Source organism: Diceros bicornis, chromosome 22, assembly GCF_020826845.1.
Source record: "Diceros bicornis minor isolate mBicDic1 chromosome 22, mDicBic1.mat.cur, whole genome shotgun sequence".
NCBI lineage: Eukaryota > Metazoa > Chordata > Mammalia > Perissodactyla > Rhinocerotidae > Diceros > Diceros bicornis.
Window position 1 is genome coordinate 28,587,597 of NC_080761.1, and position 12,796 is coordinate 28,600,392.

The 12,796-nt window shown below is 42.2% G+C and overlaps 1 protein-coding gene across 1 annotated transcript in view; it reads left to right on the forward strand.

Moving 5' to 3' along the window:
- Positions 1–12,796, forward strand: part of SLC1A1 (solute carrier family 1 member 1) — a 70,526-nt gene that overhangs the window by 35,349 nt on the left and 22,381 nt on the right. The window contains exon 3 of the mRNA XM_058565744.1: positions 12,591–12,683. Coding sequence (XP_058421727.1) covers positions 12,591–12,683 — 93 coding nt within the window. The remainder of the gene's footprint in view (positions 1–12,590; positions 12,684–12,796) is intronic.

Genomic DNA, 12,796 nt, shown 5'->3' on the forward strand with positions numbered 1-12,796 from the left:
ATGCGTATGGAATTATGTAGGAATGAAATGACATGATGTCTGGAATTTGCTTTAAAACAGGAAAAAAGAGAGAAGGCACAGTAGATATAATCTCAAGGCATTTCCAGAGACAGGCGATGTAGGCACTAACAGACAGAATCCCACCTGTAATTTATCTCCTGAGGGACACACTCATGCCATGCCGTGGAATATCTGTGCTTGGGCCCTGTGACATTTAGGTTTGTAAGCTGTATTTATATCAGAACACTAGGGAACTAGCAGGAGGAATGACTTACCAAACATGCCTGAGAATTGTGGCTGTGGAAAATCCTGGTCCAGGTATCACCAGCCAGTGAGTTTAAATTCAGGTCACATTTTCTTTAATACCCAAGTTATGATGACTTGAGCCTCCTATGACCAGCACAGGAATGGAACAGCACCGCCACTCCTGCTCCCAGAGGTTCCCTGAGCATCTTTTGAGGATACTGTTTTAGTTGTGCTCAGGATGAGGCCCCATCTCTTCCACTCCAGCCTCTTTGCCACCATTGCCTGGGCCAGAAGTGCTCCACCGGGCATAGTTGCCTCCCCTCGTGTCTCCTTTGGCTGCGGACACCCATCTGATCCTGAGGAGCTCCCCACTTTGCTGCTCCATCCTAAAGTAAGACCAAGAACTTAATTCTCCATAGCACAGCCAAGACTAGGCTGCTACTTAGGACAAACCTTTATGGAAGGCCAGGGGATGAGAGCAGGTGAAGCATCAACGGTGACATCCAGCTCCTCCCCAAAGGAGTTCTTCCAAGAGCCCCAGGGTCCCTTAAGAAGAGTGTACCTCTGCTTAGCTGTCGGCCCACCTCCAGGAGGCTAGGGTCAACTTATGCATCCATAGGAAGATGTTCCAAGCATTGTCGCACCCCATATGCCACCAACCAATACTAGGTTCTAAAAAGGAAAACTTTCGCCATCACACAGGTCTTCCTGTCCTGGCCCAGAAGCAACCTCTTCCTGGGATGATCACCATTGTGGAATATCCGCTTCAGAGGAAACCCCCCTCACAGCCACAAGGGGATGGTCTTGCCTTTGTGGGCCCCATCAGGAGACTCACAGTAGAACGGATACCATTATGCTGGTTTGTGGCATACCCACCCAACTTGAAGGACTTAGGGTCTGTCTAGGTTGCCAAGTCGATGCCAGTTCCTGTGCACAGTTCCTTCTCCAGAGCAAGGTGGTCATCTTATTCCAGTCCTGTAACATCTTATTTTGGATTTCCTATAAATACTGGCTCCTCAAGAAGCAACACCATTTTACAGCTCAGTGCATTCCAAGTTTATACCAAGGCAAGAAAGCTCCCTCCTTTCCCTCCACCCGAAGCCACTAAGTCCCTGGGTCCTAGTACTGATTCCACCTCCTGGACAAGTCATGTTACTAAACATAAGACTTTGGTAGAAAACACTTATATTCTGTTTATCAGTGACTTTCCAGTGTCCACAAAGCACAGATTGGGTATTGGATTTACATTTGTGGGAAGCTTCTCTAAAGATGAATTTAAGACTCCACCCTTACAAGATTAAAAAATAATTGCTCCAGACTTTTAAATAGTTGTCGCTCTAGCTGCTACATCAAGATTTCAAAATTTTCAGGGCTTGATCTCAACTCTGAGGAGAGAAGCTTTCCACTACTTTTTAACCAAGAAAAAGAATGTAAAGCTTTATAAAGGCTTAGCTATAAACGGTATTTATTAAACAACAGCCAGATGTAAAATACATATGTGAGTTGGTTTCCTTTCAAGCAGGGGTCTGCAAGCTATTCTTGTAAAGGACCGGATAGTGAATATTTTAGGCTTTTTGAGCCATGTGGTCTCTGTCCAACTACCCAACTGGTTGTCACAGAAGTGCAGCCATAGATAATATGTCTTGGGTGTGGCTGTGTGCCAATAAAACATGTATTTACAAAAGTCAGGAGGCCATCTGGCAACTGACCCCTGCCAAGGTGAAAGACAAGACTAGATTCGAACTCTCAAGATACAATCTAATTGAGGTGGAATCTCTGTGACAAAAGAAACCAACATACCAAGCAAATACTACTCACACCAAGCAATGAATATAAATGCCCTGAAGAGACACTGAAGAATGGAGGATGGGGCAGGATAAGTGAAGTCAGTCAGAGTTTTTGGAGACCCCTATTGTTAAATTCAGGCTTTGCAAGGATGACACACTTAGATCCTTTGGGCTGGGAAAGGCAGTTTTTTAAGACTATGTATTCATTTACTCATAAGCAGCTGTGTACCTGGATACCATCCCACATCCTCCAGTAGAAAAGACTGTGCCGACTGTGCCATGTGCCTCCCTGAAACAGGGTTCGGTTTAATTCAACAAACATTAATTAACCCCAGTTGTGTGAAAACAGACAAACAGAAAACCACCTATGAGAGGGTGAGGTTCCTGCCACCCACCTGGTCATGGATCCCAGGTCTTCTGCTAGCCAGATCCATGAGTCCTCGTGTTTGCAAGAAGGTAGAAGAGTTGAAGATGCATATATTACTTGGTTGTACAGCTTGCTATTAGGTCACTAAGAGCATTAATGTCAACTTCAGCTATGGGGGAAAGTATGCATGCTTTTGCTGAAACATTGATAGGTTTTGATACAGTTCCCTCTCTGTGAAAATTGCCATTTCAAGGTGGATTATAAACTTAAAACTCCACTCTGGGTAAGATAAGTTTGTAGCCTAAGACTATACAGACTGACAATGAAATTCTTGCTTCATTTGCAACATCTGGAACCACTGGGCTCTTCCTGCATTTTAAGTGCCTCCTGTCCTTTCCCCAGCCTTGTTGGGGAACCAAGAAAATAAGATGGCCTAAGCAACTTTGTACATGTGAATTAAACATTTCCCTAAGATAATCAAGAAATTTTGTGTTGAGTTAGAACATAGCTATTGCAGCCAGAGGACTTATTATATTAACTTGATGTCTACAATGCCTTTTCTCCTAAGAAGGAAGGGACACATAGTGTATAAGGAATGGAGTTCCCACAGTGAACTTACCACTTGCCACCATAATAAGATGAAAAGCGGCAAGAGATAAATATGCCTGCTTCCATTTCTTTGACGCCCAGAGGATCAACCATGCATAAGCTTTCCTTCTACCTACACTAGTGCTAGACTGGTTCACAGCTCTGTTCAACTATCAGTTAACCTGATTTTGTTTCTGAAAAAAAGGAGTGAGAAACCATGTAGGGATTCTAAGGAACCTCCTATGTGTTGAATGCATGGACCTGGGAGACCATTCATTCCTTCCATCATTGATGTCCCAGGCTCCATGCTAGGCACACAAGATATAAAGATAAGTTCTATTCCAGCAAGAAAGAGAGAGTACGTTACAGTGCTGTGTGATAAGTGGGAATAAGGACAGCAGAGGGGACATTGGGGTGGAGTTTTGAAGAAAAGAATCAGATGAAGGGGACAGGCATTCCAGGCAGAAGAAAATAGCAGATGGCATGGCAGCTTGTGAGGACATTGACTGGAATGCTGGAAACATGGGGAGAAGGGATGGGAATGGAGGGATGAGCATGTGACTTCATGGGTTTGTGTGCCTTCCTAAGGGGTCTGGACTTGGGCCTGTAGGCATGGGGAAGCAAGTTACAGTGGTGGCTCCCACCTGTGCCATTCTCTACACAAGGACAGCGTGAGCAAGCTTCAGGTGGGGAAGTATTGTTAAAGAAAAAAAAAATTCAATGATAGTTATAAGGACAGTAAGGCAAACTTTCTTCAGGACCGTCACAATAGGTGTAGGGACACTGCAATGGATTTTGCAGTGGGGAAGAGAGATTGGGCTCCACTCTGAAGGAATACAGCATGAGTAAGTGGGAACTGATAGCCAAAAAGCAGGGTAGTGGGATCAGCGGATGGAAAATGACTAAGAGGAAAACATCAGGGGGAAGGGGGAATTCTGGCTAAAACGAGCTAACAGGATTCTTGCTGAAGACAGACCAGGGTGGTCAGACATCACCTGGGGGACGGTGGAGGATGAGAAACCTGATTAGATATCAAGAGTGATCAGATGTCAAAGGTTGGGAGTTCTGGTTCAACTGACTTAGCAGAGTTCTTGCTAAAACTATATTTTACCAGGAACTGCATAGATGGGCCTAGGAGAAGGTTCAGGAGCCTGACTAAAGTGTGGTCAAGCAAAGAAGCTTGGCAGTATCAATTATAGAGGGGCAGGAGAGTCTAGTGGCTAAGCGTGCAGACTAAGGAACCAGACTGCCCAGGTTGGAATCTTGGCTCTGCCATTTACTAGCTGTGAAAACTTGAACAAGTTACTTAAGTTGTCACCAACTGTAAAAAAGGAAAGTATTAGTACTATGTCATGGTGCATTTAAAGTGTTATATAATTTTTTTATTTACTTTTTTTTTGTCTGATAGTGTCAGAAGTTTCTAGCAAGTCCCTGAATTGGCATCAGAAACTACAGGGCCAGTATTAGAATTGAGCCATACATTTGCAAGTGCACACCATGCATTCATTCTGGAAATGAAAACAATATAAAAAGACTTACTCTGCCACTAGTTTATAAAGTTCACCAGCATACAAGTAGCTTCTACCCAGAAGCCTAAGCTACTAATTTTACAGGATAAGGAGAAGCAAAGAAAGAGCTCAATAATAATTAGGTCATGGTAGAAAACCAGGGAAGTTTCACTGAGCTGTTAGCTATCCTGATGTCAAAGCACGGACTTTGAAGAGAATGGCAGAGTTCCTCAGATCCTCTGAGGTGTGTTGAATGCTCTTATTGAACAATAAGCCTCCTATGAAAGCTCCTGGGGTCTTCTGAAAAATTGGTCCAAACTACAAATACCACCACAATCCATGGTATTAAAAAAAAAAAAAATAGAAAAAACCCAGCTCCCGGACTGCTGAAGAACTAGGAGACCAGCCAACTGCTTCTTGACACGTGTTTTGAACATCAAATGTGGACCGGCTGACAGAGGCTACAAAGTGAGAGCCTTCAGTTGGTTCTGTCTGAGGACCAGTTTATTTTGTTAACTTCACAGAATAGTCTGGGGAGTGATATAACCTATTTTAAGGAAATTCTTTGTATTAATGTCTCTAAGAAAAACAGATGTCATAGGTGAAGTGTGCACAGAAATATGTTTTGCATACTCCCTCTGCCTTTTCTCTTCCCTTTTAATATCCCAGGGGTATTTATCCAGGCTGCAGAGATTTCCCTGTGCCCTGGATTAACAAAGTGAGATCCTATCCAGCCTTGTTTTCCTGGGAAATGATCTTGTTTATTTAATCTTCATAGCAACCCAATGAAGTTGTAAAGTGGGTGGGACCTTATCTTCATCTTTAGAGATGAGAAAACAGGAGGTTGAAGAGAGATTAGCTGCTTTCCCAAGATCACACAGATCAGAAGGGTAGCACCTGGACTGATGCAGAGTCTCGAGTTCCATTCTGGAACATTCTACTGCCTGGGGACCAGAGCCTGGGAAGAAGGGTCTGGAGCAGGCAGCCATACATAAGTAGGTTATTCATTCAGTCAACACATGTTTATCAAGCTCCTCCTATGCACTCGGCACTGGGTGTATGTTGGTGAACAGGCAGATATCTAGGTCTCCTGCCCTTGAGCTTACAATCTAGAGATAAAGATTAAATGCTGAGCCCATTGATAAAAATTGTGAAACCTGTTATGAACAGAATGCCAAGTGAGGAAACCAGGGGAGCCTGATTCAGCCTGGAGACTTAGGGAAGGACTCTGAGGAAAGGACTTAAAAGTAGCCAAATGAAAGGTAGGGAAAATCAGTCCAGCAGAGGGAAGAGCCTGTGCAAAAGCCTTGAAGTGGGAGGAATTTCCGTCTGTTCTGGAAGAGCAGCAGGAGAAGGGCGACATGACGGGGAGGTGGTGCAGTTGGGGCTGGAAACAGGCAGGCACCCTCCCTGCAGGGTCTCGTTAGCCCAGGTAAGGACGGGGTAAGGACTGTCTGTTTTATCCTCAGTGTTTTATACCCTCATGCGAAATGGCCTGATTTAAGTTTTCAAAAGATCTCTGTAGTGACAATGTGATGAAGGAATACAGGATTATGGAAGGAGTGAGGGAATGAATGAGTTAACACTTGTTAAGTGTCTTCCATTTGCTCAGTACCACTTCCTATTGATCATTTCATTCAATAATAATGGAGGCTATAGTACAAATTAAGTTCTGGGCACTGTACTAGGCGTGTTACAGATATTATTTCTAATCCTCACAACAACCGTACACTCTGTTGTTCACTTTGCTCCTCACAATTACCCTTTAGGAGATAGAGACATTAAAACCTCCATTTTAGGGCCAGCCCTGGTAGCGTAGTGGTTAAGTTCGGCGTGCTCCACTTCGGCAGCCTGGGTTTGGTTCCCAGGCACAGACCCACACCACTCATCTGTCAGTGGCCACAAAAAAGGAAAAGCAAAGAGGAAGATTGGCAACAGATGTTAGCTCAGGGCAAATCTTCCTCAGCAAAAACAAACAAAGAAAACCCTGCCATTTTATAGATGGGGAAACTGAGTCTGGGAGGAGAAGGCTGGGATTTGAGCCCAGTGTGTCCCCTTCAAAGGCCATGTTTGTTTCTCTCCATGCTGACAGAGAGACAGGATTCATCGAATAAGAGGGTTTTAACTCCTTTGCAACAGTGAGTTTCTTGGATGTTGTGTCCATTCACAGTTGTGAAGCACCATCAGATGCCAGACCAAAAAAACTTCCAATAACGGAGTTAATTCTGACACCTTAATGGCAAGGTAGAGAGAGATTGTCATGAAAACTTTGTTCTCCAGTGGGTGGTAGCTTAATCATAGAGCTCTCAGAGAAGTCTTTTGCCCTCGGTGTTTATTTTTAAAACATGCTATTGTTTAGCGCATGGCAACTGCTTCCTTTGTAGTGTTTTTATAAAAAGTTCTAATAGACTATTACTGCTTTGGCCAGGAGCCAGTACCCCAGCTCATCAGAGCCTCCTCCCGTGGTGAAAAAGCAAGCGTGGTTTCTTAAAATAAAGAGCTAGCAGGTGCCCCAACTTCTGAGGACAACCTTGGATTGTATCCTTGTTTCTAGGCCACACCCCAGCCCCAAATTGTGCCTGGTTGTAAAGGACAATTCTGGGCTCACTGGTAACTGGACGTGCAAAAGGAAAATCAACAATCAATGGCAGTGGTAAAAGATGGTAAAGCAGACTTTATTCGGGATCATCGAGATACCTGTAGGGACCACTGCAATGGGATTTTGCAGTGGAGAAGAGACATTGGGCTCAACTCTGAATACAGCATGGGCAAGTAGGAATTGATAGCCAAGGAGCAGGGTGTGGGTCAGAGGATGGAAAATGACTAAGAGGAAACATCAGGGGGAAGGGGGATTCTGGCTAAACCAAGCTAACAGGATTCTTGCTGAAGGCAGGCAAGGGTGATCAGACATCACCTGGGGGATGGTGGAAGATGAGGAACCTGATCAGATATCTGGGGTGATCAGATATCAAGGGTAGGGGGTTCTGGTTAAACTCCCTTAGCAGGGTTCTTGCTAAAACTGGATTTTGCAGGAAGTGCACAGATGGGCCTAGGAGAAGGTTCAGGAGCCTGACTAAAGTGTGGTCAAGCAAAGAATCTTTGTCAGAATCCTGCTTATCTTGTCCTGGCCAATTCAGGTGCTACCTGCTGCAAGTTACTTCTGGTCACCTCAGCCTGGTGACAATTCTGGCTCCTCTGCAAGCCCATGGTACCTGTCCTCTGCACCAGTGCTTTGCAAAGCATCCAGTTTTTAAACTGGTTGGGAAAGATCCAGTTTTTAAAATTTCCAATCACAGATCAATAATCTTTGTAAGCTATAATAAAAATGAATTACTAAAAAAAGATATAAAAAACGAAGACATACAAAATGCCTGCCCTACTTTTTATTACATTTAACAGATGTAAAATTACTGTCCAATTGCTATAAACATTTTTAAACACTTATCTTTGATTTCTATGCAGATCCTGTTGCACCTGCTTTGTAATGCACAGTCCCCTCTCATTTGTCAGTTCCCAGAGGACAAGTATCAGCTCCCAGAAGAAATGAGTTCTGGGGGTGGGACTGTAAAGAGAGGCAGTCGTCTGGACCTTGCCAGACATGAGGCATGGCCTGAAAGCAGAGAATCCAGGTGGCTATTGAGAATAAAACCCCAGTAAAAGCAAGATGATGTTTCACCTGTTTGGGACTAAGGTGGGTGTGCCATCTGACCTCCCCCCAGTAAGGGATGGGGGCCGTATTCTTTTTTTTTTTTTTTTTTTTTTGTGAGGAAGATCAGCCCAGAGCTAACATCTGTGCAAATCCTCCTCTTTTTGCTGAGGAAGACCAGCTCTGAGCTAACATCCATTGCCAATCCTCCTCCTTCTTTTTTTCTTCCCCAAAGCCCCCCAGTAGATAGTTGCATGTCATAGTTGCACATCCTTCTAGTTGCTGTATGTGGGATGCAGCCTCAGCATGGCCAGAGAAGCAGTGCGTCGGTGCGCGCCCGGGATCTGAACCCGGGCCGCCAGTAGCGGAGCGTGCGCACTTAACCACTAAGCCACCGGGCCGGCCCCGTATTCTTAACCACTATGTCGTACTGCCTCTATCCATGTGCTACAAAATCCTAGACCAGCACTGCCCAATAGAGTTTCCTGTGATGATTGAGATGTTCTCGGTTTGTGCTGGCCATTGCAGTAGCCACAAGCTACATGTAGCTATGTATCCCAACTCCATACTCACCAGTGTAGGGTCTCGGCATACTACTTTGCCTTTCTGAGCTACAGCTTTCTCTTCTGTAAAATGGGGATAATAGTGCCTACCTCATAGGGTCATAGTGAGAAGTCAGGGAGATGATGCACTTAACATGCAGTCGTTGCTCAATACACAGTGTCTATTGTCATCATTATCATAATTTTTATTATAATTATCATCCTCATTATTATTGGCAAGTGGATGTTTAGACCATCCAGACAGGCATTTTATATTCATATTAAGTTCAGTAATGTTCCTACGTTAGAGGTTTCCAAAGATGAGGCTATTTCCCTGCATAAGTTCCCTCCCTCTACAGTGGTCCCCACCCCATCCTCAACAACTTATTATAAATCAGCCAAGAGCCTGGATTTGAGGACCAGCCCTCCCCCTGATCAGTGATGACTGGAGAGGTAGAGGGGTAATTCTGGAGATGTAGAGAAGTACACTTGTTGATTTGAATACATTTCTGATATATCCAGAATTGTAGGATTGAGGTAGATTTGAGGAATGGGGAAGAAAGCTCTTTCTAAAAGTACAGTAATTCCCGCGTTATCCATGGTTTCACTTTCTGCAGTTTCAGTTACCGGAGGGCCAAAAATATTAAACGGAAAATTCCAGAAATAAACAATTTATAAGTTTTAAATTGCACGCCATTCTGAGTAGCGTGATGAAATCTCGCGCCATCCGGCCTGGGATGTGAATCATCCCTTTGTCCAGCATATCCACACTGTGTACACTACCCGCCCATTAGTCACTTAGTAGCCATCTTGGTTATCAGATCGACTGTCGTAGTATCGCAGCACTTGTGTTCAAGTAACCCTTATTTTACTTGATAGTGGCCCAAAGCATAAGAGTAGTGATGCTGGCAATTTGGATATGCCAAAGAGAAGCTGCAAAGTGCTTCCTTTAAGTAAAAATGTGAAAGTTCATGACAATAAGGAAAGAAAAGAATCATATGCTGAGGTTGCTAAGATCTACAGTAACTTTTATTACAGTACATTGTTATAATTGTTCTATTTTATTATTAGTTATTGTTGTGTCTCTTATTGTGCCTAATTTATAAATTAAACTTTATCATATGTATGTATGTAGAGGAAAAAAGATAGTATATATAGGGTTTGTTACTATCTGCGGTTTCAGGCATCCACTGGGGGTCTTAGAAGGTATTTCCTGAGGATAAGGGGGCATGACTTTAACTATAAGATAGTTGCTTTACTCCAGGAGAGAGTAGCTGGCTGACTGCTTTGGGGATGTATTTGTTTAAGATATTTCCACCAAGAATCTCATTATTATGAAGCCTTTAATTGCCAGCTGGGTCCTGGAATAGAAGCAGAGGCACCAGCCCATGGCCAAATCATTAAGACAAATTAAGACATATTAACATGTGCTGGAAACAATTACCCACATAGATTTAATTTGTTTCACTGCTGGAAGAAAATCCTGAGAGGGCATAAAACACATACCAGAGAACAGTTCTGCAGCCACCCTGTGAACCTGTCACTTGTCAGCACCTTAGGGGCTGGGAGCTGCTTAAATTGAACGTCTACCAAAGAACAACATATCTGAAAGTACATCCTCTATTGAGTCAGAGTTACAAGTGCTTATACAGATTACTTGGATTTCTGTTAAATTGGTGATTTTCTTGGTTCTTTTTTTTAACCTACCATTATTGTTATAAATAATTATTTTAATTGTTCATCAAAATAATGTACAGAGCTCTAAAATGGAATAGATACATTTTATAATCATATAATATACGTAGCAAACTTACATATTTGCATTGTTGTTTGCTCTTTTTTTTTAAGAAACTGAACTAAATATGACATAGTTCATTCGTTTCTGATTTGTGGGCTTCAGTGTCTCTTGATTTTATTGTTGTTGTTACCACTGTTTCTTGCAGACTTATTATTTTTAATTGTCTTACCATCAGGAAAAGAAAGTCTTCTCAGCACACCAAACTGCATTTTTCTAAAAGAAAGAGAATAGATTCTATCATCAAGGTTATTCTAAGATGTGACTGTTGCAGTATGCCCATCATGTGGTAATTGCACAGTCTTGCCCCAGAGGTTGGTGAATGGGCCCTTAACAACATCCTGGAGTGGCTGCTAAAGAGGCCAGAGCCCCTTCTCTCAAAATATTAACTTCCACAGGAGCAATCAACAGTCGGAGGAATGACGTGTTTAGAGTGAGAAATGACTGGTTCTGTCATCATAATGATGATAGCTTCCTTACAGACTTTTCCTGTACATCAGATATATACAATTATATCTGAGGAGCATAATCCCCCAGTCACTTAAAAAAAATGGACAGGCCTTTTATAGTGTGAGGAGTGAATATAAAAGCTACTTGTGCTTGCTGATAGCCTACCAGTTTACTACCTTTTCCTTGGTGTTGCCTCATGACGACCTCTTTATTTTCCCTGCTACCTTGTACTTTAGGCTTTGCAAATGGCACGTGTGTTGAAGACTCAAAAAGTTGTTTTCTGTAAGGATCATTTGACTCTCAACGTGATTCTCCTTTTGGAAACTGGGCAGGGTAGAGTCTGAAACCGCCTCATGACGGCTTGGTGAAAATGTTTTGGTTGCCTCTCAACTTGCCCCATGTCCCACAAAGAAGCAGTCCAGTTAGAGAGCTGGATCATTTGACTCCATTTATACAAGCAAGGGTTTCTAGCAAGGAGGGGTATATGACTTCTACCCCTACAGCTATCCTTAGCATTCTAGACAACCTTTCATGCCCAGGCAACATTCAATCATTTTATCGGCAGCGAAAGACCATTTGAAACTAGATCTAACAATGTGGCCATAAGTCTCCTAAATTGCAAATTTAAAAATTGGGAATTTTATTTATATCCTACCTAAAACAAAAATTTTAAGATGCCTCACAATCAAAGCCATACACAATAAGGCTGTTAACATAGAAGCAATTTGAAAATCATGAAAAGAAGAAGGAAATATGCTAGCCAGGATGGATAATGAAATTACTGTGATTTATTATTGAATTTGGCCCTGAGATTATCTAAAGATCCAGCAATAAGTAGACGATTAAGTACATTATGGTACAGCCACATGACAGAAGATTATTGTAGCCATTAAAATTATCCTCGGAGTGAATTCGTAACAATAAGAAAAAATGTTTATAATACAATATTAAGAAGAGAGAGGATTAAAAACTATAAAATTATCTCAGCTATGTTTACAAAAAATTGAGAAAAAAATATTGGAAGAAAATTCACCAGAATATTAGCTATGGCTGATGAAATAAAGTGATATTTGTTTTCATCTTCATATTTTTTCTCTGTTTCAGATAACTATAATGAACATATATTACTTTTATAATCACATGTAAAAGTTATCTTTTTAGTTGAGACTGACCTTCCTGCCAGAAAAGGCAGAAAGGGAAACAATCATGATTTATACGATGTTCATTATGTGATGAAAGAACTATCTCAATTCTTCAAAATAGACTTTTCCCTGATACTGAATTCCAAGAGGGGTTATCAGCTGTTGAGGGATGTAACATACAAATTTTGATAAAGTTTTTAGAGCAAATGCAGAAGAGGAACTCATCCTGACTGTGTCTTATGACCACCCCCAAGAAGCCAAAGGCATGGCACCCACTGGCCATGCGGGTTATCTAGGGGAACTTGTGCCTCACTAGGCTTCCATCTCTTAATTCTGTGTTTGGAATTTTGAAGTGCTTCTTTTGTCCATTGCATCTCATCCAAACAAAATGTGGGAGACAAGGCCAGCAGATGCAGAGAACAGCTCTCAGCTCTTTATTTCACACCTTAAGAACTGAATCACCACCGGTCCTGGAAATCAGTCTTTTAAAAATAATGTAATTTGACTTTTCCCTCTCAGGTGTTGCTGCACTGGATTCCAATTTATCTGGAAAAATTGGTCTGCGTGCCATTGTCTATTATTTCTGTACCACTGTCCTTGCTGCAATTCTAGGTAAAATTTATTTCGGAATCCTTATTCCTCTGTTTAATTGTGACTTTTTCTTTAAAAGTAGTTGGGCTTTTTCAAATGCACATTTTTTTTTTTTAATCTGAAAGTAGTATTGT